This window comes from Artemia franciscana, chromosome 16, assembly GCF_032884065.1.
Source record: "Artemia franciscana chromosome 16, ASM3288406v1, whole genome shotgun sequence".
Lineage (NCBI taxonomy): Eukaryota > Metazoa > Arthropoda > Branchiopoda > Anostraca > Artemiidae > Artemia > Artemia franciscana.
The window spans coordinates 31,491,966-31,512,937 of record NC_088878.1 but is presented as its reverse complement, the minus strand read 5'-3'; the positions used below and the strand labels follow the sequence as shown (position 1 = coordinate 31,512,937).

At 35.1% G+C, this 20,972-nt stretch overlaps 2 protein-coding genes across 2 annotated transcripts in view; one reads left to right on the top strand and one right to left on the bottom strand.

The window, feature by feature from the left end:
• LOC136037343 (succinate--CoA ligase [ADP-forming] subunit beta, mitochondrial-like) overlaps positions 1-20,972 on the bottom strand; it is a gene marked incomplete in the record, with an annotated part of 168,344 nt that overhangs the window by 129,699 nt on the left and 17,673 nt on the right. Inside the window, 1 exon segment of the mRNA XM_065720015.1 lies at positions 919-1,081. Within this exon segment, the coding sequence (XP_065576087.1) occupies positions 919-1,081 (163 nt within the window).
• LOC136037342 (ATPase ASNA1 homolog) lies at positions 7,609-8,913 on the top strand. Its single transcript, XM_065720014.1, has one exon. It carries the CDS (start codon positions 7,680-7,682, stop codon positions 8,679-8,681), a length of 1,002 nt encoding a protein of 333 aa, XP_065576086.1. The 5' UTR covers positions 7,609-7,679; the 3' UTR covers positions 8,682-8,913.

Sequence of the window (20,972 nt, the reverse complement as noted above, 5' to 3'; positions counted from 1 at the left end):
AAACCCCCTCGTACACCTAATAAAAATATAAGAATATAAGTTTGTTACGTAAGTTAATTCTTAAGTTACGCATATTTTTTACTAATAAAAACGTTCGTTAAAAATTAAAAGTTCTAGTAGCCTTTTTAAGTAACCAAAAAATTGGAGGGCAGCTAGGCCTCCTTCCCCACCCCTTATTTCTCAAAATCGTCTGATCAAAACTAAGAGAAAGCCATTTAGCCAAAAAAAATAATTAATATACAAATTTCATTTGAATAATTTATGTGCGGAGAGCCAAAATCAAACATGCATTAATTCAAAAACGTTCAGAAATTAAATAAAACAAACTAGTTTTTTTAACTGAAAGTAAGGAGCGACATTAAAACTTAAAACGAACAGAAATTACTCCGTATATGAAATGGGTTGTCCCCTCCGCAATCCCTCGCTCTTTACGCTAAAGTTTGACTCTTTGCCACAATTCTACTTTTTAAAACAATTAAAAGCTTTAGCGTAAAGAGCGAGGGATTGCGGAGTGGACAACCCATTTCATATACGGAGTAATTTCTGTTCGTTTTAAGTTTTAATGTCACTCCTTACTTTCAGTTAAGAAAAAATAGTTTTTTTTATTTAATAAATATAAAGACCATATGGACAACGAGGCTCAAATATATCAGCGCTGTCAAGCCAAAAGGTCATATCTAATAATGTCAGAGTTTTGAAAAAAAACTGTCAAAAACCTCTTGCTAAGCTGCCCTCATAGGGAGAAAAAGCAAAGCAATGAATTTTCAATCCCACTATGATCCTCTAGTACTTTTTGAGAATAGATTAGAATTCACTTTTTGTAAGTTATCTTTGTACGAAAGCGGTTTTACAGCGGCGATATTCTAGTAAATATATGTTTTCCCATAAACATTGAAAAATCAAAGGGACAATACTCACACCAAAGGCACGCTCCATTGCAATAGCAAAATAATATTCTTTCCTTGGAAATTTCCTTTCTGAGACCATTACAGCATTACAGATTCTTCCTTTTTCCCCGGTTTGTTTTGTCACAAGGTGGTCTCCAATCATTTTCCCAGCAAATTCTTCTACTTCTTCTGGACTAAAGAGGAAATAGAAATTGATGATTTATGTAACGTAAAATGAGCATCAAGCAGGGGCAAAAAATATTTAAGGGAAACAGGAAAAGAAGACCTCTTAACAATAGAACATAATTTATAGCTGTTGGCAATAATGGAAACATGTATTATCTTTTTGAGGGATAGAGAATCCATTTGATAACGAAAATTAAACGGAGTTGAAATTCTGTCAAAACAATTATTCATTTTAAAAATTAAAAAAGCTTTTATAGGGTATTTCAATTCAGTATTACTATAGATATTCTTCACTATATATATATATATATATATATATATATATATATATATATATATATATATATATATATATATATATATATATATATATATATATATATATATATATATATATATATATATATATATATATATATATATATATATATATATATAGTACTGGGAGCACAGCGGCTTTGCCACTGTGTCCCGGTACGTGACAGGCTTCTATTTATGGATTCTCATCGTCACTTGTCAGTTGAGCGGAGACATAAGCCTCTTCTTTATGTCAGAACGGCATCACAGGTTCGTTACAACGTTACTGGGAAAATATGAATTCTTTCTGAAAGTCCTGACTAATTTAGATCGTTCTTGTGACCTGAAAAGTCAATGATGTAATATATATTATAATTATTAATCGTTTAATTAATTAAAAAAAAAGATAAATCACTCTAACAATAAGAAGTGTTGTTGGTACTTGTCAGGGCTTCCTTCCACACTTTGTTATATGTTCTTCGTTCATTTTCAGGTGGTAGCAGAACTTTAATTTCTGTTGTGTTTTAACACTAGAAAATGCCACGTATAACATTCCATGATTAGAAACATGAGCACTAAGGTCGACACCAAAAAATTCAAAAGTTAGCCCTTGTAACTTATGTATAGTCATGGTAAACGCGGGTTGAAGTGGAAATTGATGTCGTTGAAGAGTATATCCAAGTTGACTTTTACTAGAGTCCACTATAAGTTGAGAAATGTGAACTTCTTTTCCTGTTTTTTCCCCCAGTAGTAATAGTAAGTAAGACGGCACTAGACCCTTATTCCCCTAACCGGTCGTGCTGATCTCCGTTTCGCTTTTATTATGTTGTTGCATAATCCAGTAACAATAAGGCGGGTCCCATTACACATCCCCTCTGAAATATCTATGTAACGCAAAAGCATAACTATCGTGTTTTTCTCATTTGGTGAGTAAGTCACCACATGAAAGGTGAGAAAGTCAGTGAGAAGGTGTGGTTTAAGTCATGTGGTGGTAATTCTGCAGTTTCAATTGAATTGATGAATTCTGGAGTAAATTCAACTCCTCCTTTTTCTTTTACAGAATCGTAACTTTTATACGATTTGTATTCTCCTGGGAGGCGATAGAAAATTTTCGCATTTATTTTACTTCTTTAAACTTATTTAACTTCTTTGTTGATTGAAGCTAAAATAGCTCGACCCTTCATCAAATTGAAACTTCGTTTGACAAACATTCTCCAAAAACTTCCTCAATTAAATTGCCGCTGGAAATTATATCTTCCTGCAATTCAATTTCATTAAGAATATTTTTAGAAAGATTTTCATTTATTAGTTCAAGGATGTACTTTGCAAATGCTTCCTGTTCAGGATCAACCCGCATATTTTTCTCAATGGAAATATGTTTGAAATACTTCCAAAGATGACTTTTTTTATTGATAAATCAAGTGTTTCACTGCAGTTGCTTCGGGGTTGAACTGGTAAACACTGTTGGAAATCACCTCCAACCACTAAACTTTTCCCACTAAATGGCAAGTTTAGATTTGCAATGGTCCGCAACAACTGATCCATATTTTGTAAGCCATATTTGGGAAGCATGGGTGCTCCGTCAAGTAGGAAAACAACTACTTGAGCTAATTTTAAAGCTTTGCTTGGACCAGGTCTAGTACTCGAAACAGAATCTGAGAAAAGATAAACTTTCAAGCCAAAGGTCTTGTGTGTTGTTAGTCCTAATGGTAATAAAGTTGCTGCTATTCCCATTTAAGCCATACATTTTACTTTCAGATTCTTTACCCAGAGAATGTGGTACAAGGTTTTATAAAGAAACATTTTACCGGTACCACCTGGTTCATTTAGGAAAAAACATTTTTTTCCACAAATAATTAGGATCATTGACAGCCTGTAAAATAATGTCAACAATTTCAAGTTGTTTTCCTTGCAGAAGCCGATACATACTATCTCCAGTAGCAGCTGACTCACTAGAATTTAAAAATTCCAAGCTTTGGTTATTTTCATAGGTCTCAATGTAGTCCAAGCGGAATCGATCCACCCAAAAACTAAAACTTCGATCTTCTATTGCCATCGTATTTAACTTCGATGTAATAATGCGATGAACACGCTTTACTGCAAGATCTTCAGATAAATTATTTTGTCGCGCATGCCGAATAAAATCTTCTGCCAACTGATTTTTGAATCTTTCCCAGAGAGCTTTTGGATCTGCAGGATTACCAAAAACAAGAATCTGTGCGAAAAGTATTCGCATAACAGAAGGCATTTTAGACAGTGGCGATTCTTGTAGGGCGAAGAACCACTGCTTATCGTCGTTCAAGGCCATGAGCCGGGCATGTTTTTTTGTATATGGAATAAACAGTGTTACCAACTGCTTTAAGATCTTCAAAACTTGTTGCGTTCTTCAAATGATACAAAAGTACTTGCAAATTGAAGCACTCGGGAAAAGCCATATAATTTACGTTGTGAATTCGTCCGATGACACGCAATCGACGGATTGTTTGTTCCCATGTACTGGTAAAGCCATTTTATCTATAGTGTTCAGGCATTTCCCACTAGTAGAGAAATTCCTTCTTTTTCATTTGTTTTAACGCCTTATTGTGTCGAAAATACGCTTCTAACATTGAGCCAAGGCACGCGGCAGGCTTCTATATACGGATTCTCATCGTTACTTGTCTTCTAATCGCAAATGTGAGCCTCTTCTTTATGTCAGAACGCCACCGCACGTTCATCACAACCACCCTGGGAAAAATAAAAACTCTTCCCGAAAGTCCTGACCTGTTTATATTGTTCTTATGACCTGAAATGTCAATGATTTAATATATATTATAATTATTAATCGTTTGACAAATTAAGAAAAAGAAATATCACTCTAACAATAAGACGTTTTGCTGGTAGTTGTCAAGACTTCCTTCCATACTTCGTTATGTGTTCTTTGTTCATTTTCAGGTGGTAGCAGAACTTTCAGGCTATGTTGTCTATTCACACAAGAAAATACCACCTATAACATTCCATGATTAAAACTGGAGCTCTAAGGCGGACACAAAACTATTCAAAAGCTTGCCCTTGCGACTTATGCATTGTCATGATACAAAAGTAATTGCAAATAGAAGCACTCGGGGAAAGCCCCAAAATTTAAATTGTGAATTCGTCTAATGACACATAGTCGACGGATTCTTTGTTTCAGTATCAGTTATTCTTGTTTATTATTGTTTATTATTTTTGTTTATTCTTGTTTATTATTTGTTTCATTATTCTTGTATCAGTATTGCCATTCCATCTATAGTGTTCAAACATTGCCCAGTGATAGAGAAATTCTTACTTTTTCATTTGTTTTAACGCCTTATTGTGTCGAAAATGCGCTCCCAAAACTGAGCCTCGTTGTCCAATATCTACAAAATCTTCTTGGGCTTGGCTGATATTTTGCATTAGGTAATGTCCAGGCAAATGAACATTTAAAAGTTGAACGACATGGTTGGATATCGTAACTAAATAGTCGCCAGCAGGCTTTAGGTGGTATAATGCAGCGTCCTTCTACATTGGTTTCTTCTTCATTTTAAACCATGCACCATTTATTTTCGACAGTATTTATTGAAGCACAATAAATAAAAAAAATAAATAAAGGGACATCTACATGTCCCTTGTAGATGGATTCATATAGATACTTTACCGGAACTATTTTTCCTACATATTCGACATTTAAGTGACATTGAAATTTTTTAAGCATATAAAGATTATATGTAGCGACATGAAGAATATCACGAGTAATTCGGCGATTATTAGAATCTTTTCGTTAAACTGTACGATCACGTAAAATTTCTTCTCCATTCATTTCGTCTAATTTAAGATAATTTGCAAAAACCAAGATTAAGGCTTTTAATTAATTTTCTCATACTTCAGACCTATCTAGATCGTTTTTTTAATGCGAGAATATCCCAAGATACAAAATTTTCCCGAAAAAATATGGAGCCGTTTTCGAGAACATACATACATACACTATTATTGCTAACTTATAAAGGACAATACATATAATATATTATATATATATATATATATATATACATATATATATACAAATATATATATATATATATATATATATATATATATATATATATATATATATATATATATATATATATATATATATATAAATAAGTTGTTTGTGTGTTGTGTGTTGACTGACGTCTTGCATGTTTGTCGACTGACGTCATTATAAGGATTGAGCATTATGCCGTCATGAAGTTGTTTGTCGACTGACGAAATTACAGACCGGGACACCGGGACACAAATGACGACCGGGACATCGGGACGCAGAGAATATAAATGACGACCGGGACACTCAAAGAGAAATTACAGACTGGGACACCGGGACACAAATAACGACCGGGACACAGGGAATATAAATGACGACCGGGACACAGGGACACAACTACAACGGGGACCCCAGGGGGCACAGAGGGAATATATAAATGACGACCGGGACACAGGGAATGTTCGATTAGCAATCACCATCAACAAAGTTCAAGGGCAATCATTAGAATAATGAGGTATAGATCTGAATACGGATTGTTTTTCCCATGGACAATTATATGTTGCATGTTCAAGAGTCGGTAAACCTGACAACCTAATTATATGCACAGACAATGGGACAGCAAAGAATGGTGTATATTCGCAAGATATAAGTATATAAGGCTTTGTATATGACGTCATTATAAGATGACACTACAGACCGGGACACCGGGACACAAATGACGACCGGGACTCAGGCAATATAAATGACGACCGGGACACTCAAAGGGAAATTACAGACCGGGACACCAAGAAACAAATGACGACCGGGACACAGGGAATATAAATGGACACAGGGAATATAAATAACGACCGGGACACTCAAAGAGAAATTACAGACCGGGACACCGGGACACAAATGCCGACCGGGACGCCGGGACAGAGGGAATATAAATGACGACCAGGACACTCAAAGAGAAATTACAGACTGGGACACCAGGACACAAATGACGACCGGGACACAGGGAATATAAATGACGACCGGGACACACGGACACAACTACAACGGGGACACCGGGGGGCACAGGGGGGGATATATAAATGACGACGGAGACACAGGGAATGTTCGATTAGCAATCACCATCTACAACGCTCAAGGGCAATCATAAGAATAATGAGGTATAGATCTGAATACGGATATGTTGCATGTTCAAGAGTCGGTAAACCTGACAATCTATTTATATGCACAGACAATGGGACAGCGAAGAATGTTGTACATTCGCAAGTTTTACGTAGTTAAAAACATATATATATCTATCTATATTCATAGGTGGGACACAGGGATCTTTCTTAGATCATCTTTTAATGACTCAAACGTATGTTCACTGTTTACTTTTAACGTTTGTAGATTATACATTTTTTGAAGAAAAATATTCACACCAGTTGAATAGTGATACCAATGCTGACATTGACACCAATACTGACACAAAATATTGACAACAGAATAATAACAAGTGCCAGTATTTTCAAATTAAAGTTTGGAAATCAAAAATTTTGATACGATGTTGTTAATCCTATATATTTTGAAATTTAAGGTACAAAAAAAAACTTAAAACATATTTTAAATAATTTTTATTCAGAAAATACCGATTTTTTCTTGTTTTCTAATGTTTAAGTAGGCTCTCTTGGGCATAGCTGTCATAATATCTTAACATTTCCGTTAGTTCTTCTTGAATTCATGTCCTTACCAAAAATTAAACAGATATTCTGATCAAGATTCATTATGGGGAATAAAATATCCATTAGACATAAAAAACATAAATGGAATTTATATCCATTAAAAAAACATAAATGGAATTTATATCCATTATAAAAAATCATTAAAATGTACAGGGTAACGTCTATTAGTGTAGAAATAATCAGCGCGTGCAAAAATCAAAAACAAAACTAGTCAAGCCAATGCGATGAAAATTAATGCTTAATCTTTTTGGAGCCATTAGAATAAAAAAAACTCGACAAAGAAAAAATCAAAAATGTGGCGTCATGATAACAAACACGCAAGGATCGGGACACCTACAAGCTGCCATGAGGTCATAGGCTCTACCCTTATGACTGCCCTAAATTCAATTTGTTTTTCAAAATTCTCAAAAAACGTATTTTGCAAAACGCTTTTACTATTACGGTGAACATATATAATGGTTATTATTCCTTAGGTAGTTTTAATTGAAAAAAAAATTCGTTTAAAGATCATCACAAGCATGAGTCATCAAGATTTCTTTAAATAATTCGTTTTCTTCTTGTGCTCATATTTTTGTCATGGCTACTTCAAACACTGAATATTTGGAACCGTCTTTAAACAACATTATAGATCAGAAGTCGCTGAAAATGATTTTTGTCGGAGGAAAAGGTGGTGTGGGAAAGACGACTTGTAGTTGCAGCCTAGCTGTTCAGCTTGCTAAAGTTCGAGAGTCAGTTCTGATTATATCAACAGATCCTGCACACAATGTCTCTGATGCCTTTGGCCAGAAGTTCAGTAAAGTCCCAATTAAAGTCACAGGCTTCGATAACCTTTATGTAATAGAAATGGACACATCTGATTATTTTAAAAGTACTCAAGGAGATGATGTCGATCTTGGAGGAGCAGACCAAGGCATGATAAAGGATCTTGCTAATGCTGTTCCAGGAATTGATGAGGCAATAAAATACTTTGAAGTAATGAAACTAACTGGTGAATATCAATTTAGCGTTGTTGTATTTGACACTGCCCCAACAGGACAAACTCTGAGTTTGTTGTCTTTTCCCAGTACAATAGAAAAGGGCTTAGACAAGATTATGGAAATCAAATCGAAGATTGCACCTTTTGCGAATCAAGTGAGCTCTATGATAGGTCTTGAAAGCATAAGCACTGATTTGCTCAGCGCAAAACTAGAAGCCTTGCTACCAGTGATTAAGAAAGTTAAAGAACTGTTGAAAAATCCCGACTTGACAACATTTGTATGTGTTTGCGCTGCAGAATTTTTGCCTCTCTGCGAAACTGAGCGCCTTGTTCAAGAACTAACTAAGGCAGAAATTGATACACACAACATAGTCGTCAACCAGCTTCTATTCCCATTGGGAAGTCCTCGTGAAGATTTGTCGACAGGATGCAAAATGTGTGACGCTCGTCGCAAGGTCCAGGCCAAATATTTAGATCAGATTGTTGATTTATATGAAGACTTTCATATTACAAAACTTCCTCTTTTAGAAAATGAAGTGCGAGGAGTTGAAAAAATTAAAAATTTCTCTGAAAACTTCGTAACGCCCTACCGACAGCAATGAATTATTGCTTCATATGTCTAGCTTTGTTTAAAATTTTGGATTTAACTAATGTCTATTTTGGGCAATAATTTATTTATATTTACGTTTCGAATTTTTGAAAATATATGAAGAAAATATAAAATAAAGAAAAACTTCAAACAGTTAGTTGTAGATACTTCTAATATAAAATATCAAATCAACAAAAAGTTCAACGGGGGTTAAAGGATGTTTTTAGCATACAACATCAGTTAATTGAAATAGTATTATAAAATATTACTTATGTTATTAAAAGTTTACTATAAATCATTTAGGATGTATGATTTTTAGATTATTTCTTTTCTTTGCCACAAGTAGTTTCCGCCCATTTTAACTTATTTTTTTTTTTTCCAGCAACATTTTATATCTTCTGGATTTGAAGATTCAGGGATTGAAGATTTGTGAAACTTGAAAGCCCGGGCTTTGATTCTTGTAATGAGATTATGTAAAAGAGTCTCCATATCAATTCAAAAGAGGAATAAAAAGAATAAAGAGGAATGATGTAAAATAATGTATTAAATATTGAGACATACACAATAAAGAAAAAGGCAAGCTGTTGAAAAATTAGACTTCATTCAAGAGAAAATATATGAAGTCACAGAAAAAAAACACAAAAATTATAAAATAAAGAAAGAGAAACTTCAAACAGTTAGTTATAGATATTTCTAAAATAAATTATCAAATCAACAAAACCTCAACGTGGATTAAAAATACGGGGCTTCTTAACATGCAACATTTGGCAATTGAAATAGTATTAAAACGTTTTACTTATATTATTCAAAGTTTACTATAAATCATTTAAGATGTATGATTTGTAGATTATTTCTTTTCTGTGTTACAAGTAGTTTCTGCCCGTTTTGGCTTCTATTTTTTTTTCAGCAACATTTTATCTTTACTGGATTTAAAGGGGTTGAAGATTTCTGAGATTTGAAAGCCCGGACTTTGATTCCGGTAATGATATTATCTAAAGAGTCTCTATATCAATTCCAAAGAGGAATACAAAGAATAAAAGAAGAAAACTGAACAGAAAGAAAACAGGGGTAGAGAAAGAAGAAACCTCAGATTTCTGAAACTTGAAAGCCCAGATTTGATTCTTGTAATGACATTATGTGAAAGAATCTCCACATGAATTCAAAGAGGAATAAAAATAATAGAAAGAAGAATAAGAAGAAGAACACTGAATAGAAAGAAAACCAAAGTAGAGAAAGAGGAAACCTCTAAATATTAAAACAAGAGCTGAGAGCTCATATGGTACTTGTGAGGAGGCAAGAAGAGCTAAGAGCCAAGATATCATATGGTATGAGTTCTAACAAAATTCTATGAATCAATAGATTGATTTAAAAAAGAAAATAAGAGGCTTAATGCCGGTCAGGATTTAAAATCCTCTCTGAATCACGATGTCCTTCTAAATATCAAAAGTCATTAAGATCCGATCACCCACTCGTAAGTCATAAATACCTAATTTTTTCTAATTTTTCCTCTCCCTTTAGCCCCCAGATGGTCGAATCTGGGAAAAAGAAATTATCAAGTCAAATTGTGCAGCTCCCTTACATGCCTACCAATTTTCATGGTCCTAGCACGTCCAGAAGCGCCAAACTCTCCAAAGCACTGAACCCCTTCCCCGAACTCCCGCAAAGAGAGCGAATCCAGTACGGTTACTTCAATCACGTATCTACGACATTTGCTTATTCTATCCACCAAGCTTCATCCCGATTCCTCCACACCAAGTGTTTTCCAAGATTTCCCCCTCCAGCTCCCCCCAATGTCAAAAGATCTGGTCGAGGTTTAAAATAAGAGCTCTGAGACATGGATTCCTTCTAAATATCAAATTTCATTAAGATCCGATCACCTATAAAAAGATAAAAATACCCCAATTATCACGTTTTCCAAGAATTCCGGTTTCCCCTCCCAACTCCCCCCAATATCACAAGATCTGGTCGGAATTTAAAATTAGAGCTTTAAAGCAGAAGATCCTTCTAAATATCAAATTTCATTAAGATCTGGTCACCCTTTCGTAAGTTACAAATACCTCAATTTTCAAAATTACCCCCCCCCCAACCTCCACCAAAGAGAGCAGATCCGGTCCGGTTATGTCAGCCACGTATCTTAGGCAGGTTTCTATTCTTCCCATCCAGTTTCATCCTGGTCTCACCGCTTTAAGTATTTTCTAAGATTTCCAGTCCCCCCAACTGCCCCCCCCCCAATTACACTTGATCCGGTTTGAGATTTAAAATAAGAGATCTGAGTTACGAGGTCCTTCTAAATATGAAGATTCATGAAGATCCGATCACTCTTTCGTCAGTTAAAAATACGTCATTTTTCAAATTTTTCAGAATTACCCCCCCCCCCCCCAATAGAGCGGATCCAATCCAATTATGTAAATCACGTATCTAAGACTTCTGCTTATTTTTCCCACCAAGTTTCATCCCGATCCCTCCAATCTAGGCGTTTTCCATGATTTTAGGTTCCCCAAATGCAAACTCCACCCAATGTCACCAGATCCGGTCGGGATTTTAAATAAGAGTTTTGAGACACGATATCCTTCTAAATGTCAAATTTCATGGAGATCCGATCACCCGTTCGTAAGTTACAAATACCTCATTTTTTCTTCTTTTTTTTCAGAATTACCCCAACCCCCTCCAACTACAAGAGAGCGGATCCGTTCAAGTTATGTCAATCATGTATGTACGACTTTTGCTTATTTTTCCCACCAAGTTTCATCCCGATCCCTCCACTCTAAGTGTTTTCCAAGTTTTAGGTTTCCCCCTCCCAGCTCCCCCCAATGTCACCAGATCCGGTCGGAATCTGAAATAACAGCTTTGAGACATGATATCCTTCCAAACATCAAATTTCATTAAGATCTGATTAACCGTTCGTAAGTTAAAAATACTTAATTTTTTCTCTTTTTCTGAATTAACGGGCCCCCACTCCCCCCAGATGGTCAAATTGGGAAAACGACTATTTCTAATTTAATCTGGTCCGGTCCCTGATACGCCTGCAAAATTTCATCGTCCTAGCTTACCTGGAAGTGCCTAAAGTACCAAAACCAGGACCGACAGACCGACAGAATACCAGAAGTGCCATAAAAATGAAGGTGTAGATGGTGATGAATTAAATTATTACCATAATAATCAAATTATTAATAAACTTAAATGAGAAGTGGATAAAAAACGAGACAAATAGGAAAAGGCACCCCTTTAAGACTACAAAAACAATCTATAGTTTCGATGGTGATGAAAGTAAATAATTAAATTATTTTTAAAAAATTAAAAAAGAAGGGGATAAAAGATACAAGAGAAATACGAAGAGGTGCCCTTTTAATACTGCAAAACGATTTATAGTTGTAAATGCTGATGAATTAAATAATTATCTACATAATTAAATTGTAGAATATTGAATAAAATAAGAAAGGGATAAAAGAAACAAGACAAAAAGGAAGAGGCGCCCTATCAAAACTGCAAAACAACTTACAGTTGTCGATAGTGATGAATTAAATTATTAACTATATAATTGAGTTATAAGAAAAATAAATTGAATAAGAACCGGACAAAAAGACAAAAACTAATTGGAAGAGCCGCCCCTTTGAGACTGCAACACAATTTATAGTTGTCAAAGTATATATATATATATATATATATATATATATATATATATATATATATATATATATATATATATATATATATATATATATATATATATATATATATATATATATATATATATATATATATATATATATATATATATATAGTATATATATAGATATAGATATATATATATATATATATATATATATATATATATATATATATATATATATATATATATATATATATATATATATATATATATATATATATATATATACTAGCTGTTGGGGTGGCGCTTCGCGCCACCCCAACACCTAGTTGGTGGGGCGCTTCGCGCCCCCCAAGCCCCCCCCCACGCGCGTAAGTCGTTACGCGCCATATTAGTTACGCGCCATTGTAGCTGTGTCCCTGTGTCCCACCTGTGAATAGAGATAGATATAAATATATATTTTTAACTACGTAAAACATGCGAATATACAACATTCTTCGCTGTCCCATTGTCTGTGCATATAAATAGCATTTATATTCCCTGTGTCCCGGTCGTCATTTGTGTCCTGGTGTCCCAGTTTGTAATTTCTCTTTGAGTGTCCCGGTCGTCATTTATATTCCCTGTGTCCCGGTCGTCATTTGTGTCCCGGTGTCCCGGTCTGTAATTTCTATTCAAACAATCCCTGTGTCTCAGTCGTCAATTATATATCCCGCCTGTGCCCCCGGCGTCCCCGTTGTAGTTGTGTTCCAGTGTCCCGGTCGTCATTTATATTCCCGGTCGTGATTTGTGTCCGGGTGTCCCAGTCTGTAATTTTTTTTGAGGTTCCCGGTCGTCATTTATATTCCCTCTGTGTCGGTCGTCATTTGTGTCCCGGTCTGTAATTTATCTTTGAGTGTTTTTTCTTTATAGTTTTTTTTTAGCTTTTTACATTTTTTCAGTTTTTTTTTCTTCTTTATTTTTCAGCGTCACTATGAAGTACATATCGCCGAACCTTTGTTTTTTAACTTAAATCTGGTAGGCATTGATGACCTTATCCAAGTCAAAATCCCAAACCAAATCATCATCGCTATCATTTTCAGTTTTGATATGTTTTGACTCTCGCTTTCCAGGTGGATTTTCATCTAACTGCGCGGTTTTGCGTTCTTTAGCCGCAAGCCTGTTTTCTTGCTGTTCTTGTGATTCCTCGGCACGCTTTCTTTTCTTACTTTCTCTATCAGCTGCAAGCCTGTTTTCTTGCTGTTCTTGTGATTCCTCGGCACGCTTTCTTTTCTTACTTTCTCTATCAGCAGCAAGTTTTTTGGCATAGACTCTTTGAGCAGCTTCCTCGGCTGTTGCCATTGTAGGTTCTTCAGTCATTTTACAATTAAACATTTTTCCGTGAACACATGTCTTAAATATCTTGAATGACGTCACCGTCAAAGCAAAAATGACGACAACTAATTTCATGACGTCAGCCGACACAGAAACATGACGTCACCTGATCCACAGACAGACAGACAACTTATTTATATATATATCTTCTATCTATATATATAAAAATAAGTTGTCTGTGTGTGGATCTGTGGATCAGGTGACGATCCACAAAAAAGGTAAAAAACTAAAAACTAAAAAAAAAAACTGAAAAAACTAAAAAAAGGCAAAAACTACAAAAAAAAAACTAAAAACTAATAAAAAAAATAAAAAAGCTAAAAAACTAAAAAAACTAAAAAACTAAAAAAACTAAAAACTAAAAAAAAAACTTAAAAAAAAGGAAAAAACTGAAAAATAGAAGAGAAAAAGAAAACTAATAAAATTAAGAATAAAAATAAAAAAAAATAAAAAAGATAAAAACTAAAAAAAAAGTAAAAAGAAAAAACGAAAAAAACTAAAAAAGCTAAAAAAAAAGGTAAAAACCAATAAAAAACTAAAAAGAAAAAAAGGAAAAAAACTAAAAAAATTTTCATCTAAAAAACTAAAAAAAACTAAAAAAGGTAAAAACTAAAAGAACTAAAAAAGAAAAAAAAACTAAAAAAAGGAAAAAACTGAAAAATAAAGGAGAAACAATTTAAATAAATGACGACACTCAAAGAGAAAGCGACCGGGACAAAAGGAATGTTCGATTAGCAATCAACAAAGCACCGGGACACAGGGAGTATAAATGACGACGACCGGGACACAGGGACATAACTACAAAGGGGACGCCGGGGTGCACAGGGGGATATATAAATGACGATGGCGACTCAGGGAATGGTCGATTCACAGGTGGGACATAGGGACACAACTACAATGGCGCGTAACTAATATGGCGCGTAACGACTTACGCGCGCGGGGGGGGGTTGGGGGGGGGGGCGCGAAGCGCCCCCACCAACTAGGTGTTGGGGTGGCGCGAAGCGCCACCCCAACAGCTAGTAGATATATATATATATATATATATATATATATACTAGCTGTTGGTGTGGCAATATAGTCCCATGATTAGACATAGTCCCGATTTGAACACATCTACAAGCTATAATCAGCGACTAGACGGAAGCTGAATGCCAGGCGATAATTTTCCCGTTGCTGTTGTGATTCCTCGGCACGCTTTCTTTTGGCATTATCTCTTTGAGCCGCAAGCCTGTTTTCACGTTGTTCTTGTGATTCCTCGGCATGATTTTTTTTGGTAATTTCTCTTTGAGCCGCAAGCCTGTTTTCACGTTGCTCTTGTGATTCCTCGGCACGGCGTTTTTGGGTAATTTCTCTTTGAGCTGCAAGCCTGTTTTCATGTTGTTCTTGTGATTCCTCGGCACGCTTTCTTTTGCTACTTTTTGTTTTAGCCGCATGCCTTTTGGCATTATCTCTTTGAGCCGCTTCCTCGGCTGTTTCTAATACAATTGTAAGATTTATACTAAAATTTCTCCTTGAATTATCTCTTTGAGCAGCTTCTTTTGGCTGTTTCTTCTGCCATTGTAGGATTTAAACTGAAATTTCTCTTTGAATCGCCCCCCTTAAATACTTATAATGACGTCATATACAAAGCCTTATATACTTATAATGACGTCATATGCGTATAAACAAACAAACATACAACTTATTTTTATGACGTCATACACAAAGCCTTATATACTTATAATGACGTCTATGCGTACAAACAAACATACAACTTATTTATTAGCTTATCAAAAATACTAAGACCTTGTGAAATAAAAAAATATATAGTTTGCAATCATTTCTCCAACAAATTTTTCCTCACATGCACTACTTAAGGGGAAAACAGACAGCAGAGATTTATCAAAATTCAATCGCTTTCTGACGTAAATAAACATCAGAATACAAATGGTAGAAGACGACATCAGTGGCGTCAGTCCATGCCAAATTTAAGGGGTGTTCTTCTCAATTCACGCGACTGGACGACCTCTCAACAAATCAATACTAATCATCAGCATTGATGATAACGCACAATACATAATAAAAAGAAATTCATTGATTGCCAAAAAAGTCCAAACTGAGAATTAAAGAGATACAATTTATATAATTATTTTCCAGAAATATTTAGATGGTTAATTATTGAAGAAAATCAAATCCACCTTCTTTCAAGAATCTATATCTTTCCGTAGATAAATTCAATTGGTGTTCTTGCCAGAACAAATTTTAAAACGTTTAAGTATAACTCTAGCTCCGTGATTCCCAGCGTGGGGCACTGACCCCACTAGCGGGGCATGGAAAAATGTTGGTGGGTCATGTGCAGGACATGTAACCTTTGACTGACTATACTTCAGAGCCTTAATCTTAGAAAAAAACATCCTTTGATTTCAATTAAAAATGAAGTAGTTTTGGGCATCCAACCATGGTTAATTGTAGTAAAAGCCAAGACAGATAGTTCGATTGAGTGAGAGGCAAATCTGGGATATGCCCTCACAGTTTATTTGTTAATAGACAAATATGTCTATCATCCGTCCATGCGTCATTACTAGGGCAGAACCAAGGTAGATAGTCAAAGAATCTACAGTTTTCCAAGTATTTCGTTAAATGGCATGGCTAAAAGGCAGGAGTAAACAAAAATCCATAATCATCACGTCACATTCATATACATTTAAAGAGCAAAATGATTCATGACCGGGACACCGGGACACAGGGAATATAAATGACGACCGGGACGCTCAAAGAGAAATTACAGACTGGGACACAAATGACGACCGGGATACTGGGAATATAAATGACGACCGAGACACAGGGACACAACTACAACGGGGACGCCGGGGGCACAGGGGGATATATAAATGACGACGTATATGCAGACAATGGGACATCGAAAAATGTTGTATATTCGCAAGTTTTACGTAGTTAAAAACATATATATATATATATATATATATATATATATATATATATATATATATATATATATATATATATCTATTTATATTCACAGGTGGGACACAGGGACACAACTACAATGGCGCGTAACTAATATGGCGCGTAAAGACTTACGCGCGGGGGGGCTTGGAGGGGTTTCCGAAGCACCCCCACCAACTAGGTGTTGGGGTGGCGCGAAGCGCCACCCTAACAGCTAGTATCTATATATATATATATATATATATACATATATATATATATATATATATATATATATATATATATATATATATATATATATATATATATATATATATATATATATATATATATATATATATATATATATAAAAGTTGTTTGTGTACTGACGTCATGTTTGTCGACTGTCGACTGACGTCATGTTTGTTTGTCGACTGACGTCATGTTCGTTGACTGTATATGACGTCATTAAGAAGAAACAGCCGAGGAAGCTGCCGAAAGAGCTAATGCCAAAAGGCTTGCGGCTAATAGAGAAAGTAAAAAAAGAAAATATGCCGAGGAATCACAGCAAATCGTGAAAACAGGCTTGCGGCTAATAGAGAAAGCATGAAAAGAAAGCGTGCCGAGGAATCACAACAACAGCGTCAAAACAGGCTCGCGTCTCAAAGAGAAATCACCAAAAAAAAAGCGTGCCGAGGTATCACAAGAACAACCTGAAACAACCTGGACAGCGAGAGTCAAAACGTATCAAAACTGAAAATGATAGCGATGATGGTTGGGTTTGGGATTTTGACTTGGATAAGGTCATCAATGCCTACCAGATTTTAGTTTAAAAAAGCAAAGGTTCGGCGATATGTATTTCATAGTGACGAAAGACAAGTCAAGGTAAAACAAACCAAACAACTTGAAAGTGATACCGATGATAAAAAAAAACGACGCTGAAAGGACTATCGTTTCCCAGTTGCAACATCTTTTCCACATAAATAATAATTTAGTGCTTCTGTTCAAAACAGCAATCAAATTGATGCCTACTGATACGCAGCTATCAACAAAGTGGCAATCGTTATGGTCGGTGATTTGTATATGACGTCAAAGGCTTTGTATATGACGTCATTATAAGTATATAAGAAGGCGTTTCAAAGAGAAGTTTTTATTAAACTCATCGATGCTACGATGCCCTACAATATCCTATCATTTTTTGGGATGGAGCCGACGGCTATCACTTTAATATTAAATTGATAAATCCAGCCACTAACAAAGAAATGGATAAGAAATGCAGCGCAATGAAATATTATGCCTATAGATTAATAATTTGTCATTTATTACATTTATATATAATCCATCTTGGGATTAGATACAACAGCTTTTACATCCTGAACAATCGCCGGTTCCGGCAAAAGTTACTTTCCTTCATCTCCTACAGAGTTATGGGAGAAAAACAAATCGCAAATGGCCGAGAATATACTCCACCGAATACAACTAGAAAGGTCAGATATGACCTTGGACTTTACAACAGAAATTTATAACAGCACTTTAGTTATGATTGAAGATTTGTGCTTATCACAAGTCTAGAATGTGTAGAATGGGATCGTGAACAAAGTCACAAAACAATTGATCTGTTGTCGTATGTTACAGACCGGGACACCGGGATATAAGGAATATAAATGACGACCGGGACACTCAAAGAGAAATTACAGACCGGGACACAAATGACAAGCGGGACACAGGGAATATAAATGACGACCGGGACACTCAAAGAGAAATTACAGACCGAGACACCGGGACACAGGGAATATAAATGACGACCGGGACACAGGGACACAACTACAACGGGGATGCCGGAAGGGCACATGGGGGATATATAAATGACGACGGGGACACAGGGAATATTCGATTAGCAATTACCATCAACAAAGCCCAAGGGCAATCATTAGAAAAATGCGGTATAGATCTGAATACGGATTGTTTTCCCAAAGAAAATTATATGTTGCATGTTCAAGAGTCGGTAAACCTGACAATCTATTTATATGCATAGTCAATGGGACAGCGAAGAATATTGTATATTCGCAAGTTTTACGTAGTTAAAAACAAATATATATCTATCTATATTCACAGGTGGGACACAGGGACACAACTACAATGGCCCGTAACTAATATGGCGCGTAACGACTTACGCAAGTTGGGGGGGCTTGGGGGGCACGAAGCACCCCCACCAACTAGGTGTTGGTGGGGGTGTACTAGGTGTTGGTGCACCCCCACCAACAGCTAGTATTGTATAAAAAACATTGTATATATTTTGTTAGTACAGAATATGCCTAGGGTATGACCCAAAAACGATACCAAAGGTTTTTAAGCTTCCTTCAGGTAAATAGACGTAAAATTTTGAACAACAAAATCTATATATCACGAGAGAAGAGTCAGAAGTTTAGAAATTCCTAGATGGGGATTGCCCATAATCGATTGGGAACCATTGCTCAAGCTGTTTAGGGCAAAATAAAAGATCGCGACCTATAGTTAACGCGTTTGACTACTCGATTTAAACCGAGTCACTTGGAACTAAAGACACCCTTAGCCTCGATTCAGAGTACATACAATCGATTTTAAGTATGATGATATGATCTTGATTACGAAATTTGCGTCTCGGGGAATAATTTTTAATAGTAACAGTTTAGTTTCTATTCATGGTATTATAAAAACATTGTTTATAATACTTCAGTTATTATAAATCATACAAATTATATTCGATTTGCATATTCGATTATCAATCAGATTCTTCCAAATCTTCTGGAATGAAGTGGAAAGCAAAAATTGAAGATTTATTCAACTTAGAAAAACGCCAAACAGGAATAAAAATGAGAAAAAATAGAAGAAGAAATTCAACAATTCACAAAAATTATGGTTGTCGACAATGACAAATAAATATATAATAATGCATTATCTATCTGATGGAAAAAAATTATTTTACTGATACCAAAAATAATACATTATGATTCATTTGATTACAAAAATATTTAAGGAGCTGGCTTCTAGAAAAAAAAAAAAACTTATAAATTTATTTTGTAAAACGTAAATAGAGTTTAGTATTTTAACAAAATAAGTGCGTATTTATCATCCAATAAGAATGTAAATCTCGCCCTAGGTAACATTCAATACGTAGTTATAGAAAAAAAATACGCGAATCCCTGGAAGAATACGATATTATTATTAGACTTCCAATGCCATGGTTGATAAAAATCGAAAAAAGGATATCCTAGTTTAGGCTGATTTGGCGTAAGGAAAGTAAAAGGCGTCGCGTGGAAAGACAATTTTATGGGTAAAATAACCTAGCAATAAACAATACGATATTTGGTCAAATAAGTCAGCATGACAAAAAGACAAATAAGTCAGCATGGTGATCACAGCGGTTAGGTGGCAAATCGCGTTGATTATATAATTACAGATGCTATACTGGAAGGATAGATATATGGCTTGGGTCTAAAGAAGTGCTGTTACTGAATGGTAAAAGGGTATTTGTTAATTGTTCAGAATACACTCAAGAATTTTGATCTGAATGTAAGATATGAGAAAAATCGGTTTCATAGCCACAAAGACAAGTGACAGGTGAAAGAATGCATTAGACTTGTAGACTTTGGGCTATATATTTGCACATTAGGGAGAAGGAGGTAAAGTATAGCAGTTCCACATTTCAAATGTATTAGCTACATTTAAATTGCACATTATGAAATAACAATTGTTATCTAACTTCACGCTGTCCAAATACTTTACCCCAACCCCCCATCTCTAATGTGCAAATATAGAGCCCAAATTATATAATTTCAATGCCTTCTGTCACCCGTCAGTGGTCTTTATGTCTATGAAACTAGTTTTTACAGATCTACATATCAACATTCTTGAGTGTGTTCTGAATATTTAACAAATACCGATAAAGTAACAAACACCCCTTAGTAATCTCTAGAGTTAATTTAAAGCTAAACCTTAAGAGGGGTATCTGCCTTCTGGGCAACTGTAACGTTGATAAAATCATAGGATGCTAATTCGAGAAGTTATGTTATACACACGTTATTTAGTTATATGTCTATTGCAAGGTCTACATACTGAGGATAAAGAAATATAAAAAAAACTATCTACATCCTCTTAACTAATTATAGCCCTAATTTACAGGTAACCAAGTCAACTCCACGATACACACCAGGATCTCCGCGGATCCCCAAAAATAAAAGAATTTCCACGAGATGTGCCGCCAAAATACGAACCAAAATATCAAATTTATGGAGAAAAACAGCTTACCATATAGTTAAGATAGTTGGATAGGATATATGGGTTCAGAGTTGGATGATTTAAGTGGTAGATGGTACAGATTTTTGGAGATTTTGTGAAGTAGGAGACACTATTAAAGGAAG

Coding starts and splice junctions, on each gene's coding strand:
- LOC136037342 (XM_065720014.1), top strand. CDS start 7,680: ATGGCTACTTCAAACACTGAATATTTGGAACCGTCTTTAAACAACATT.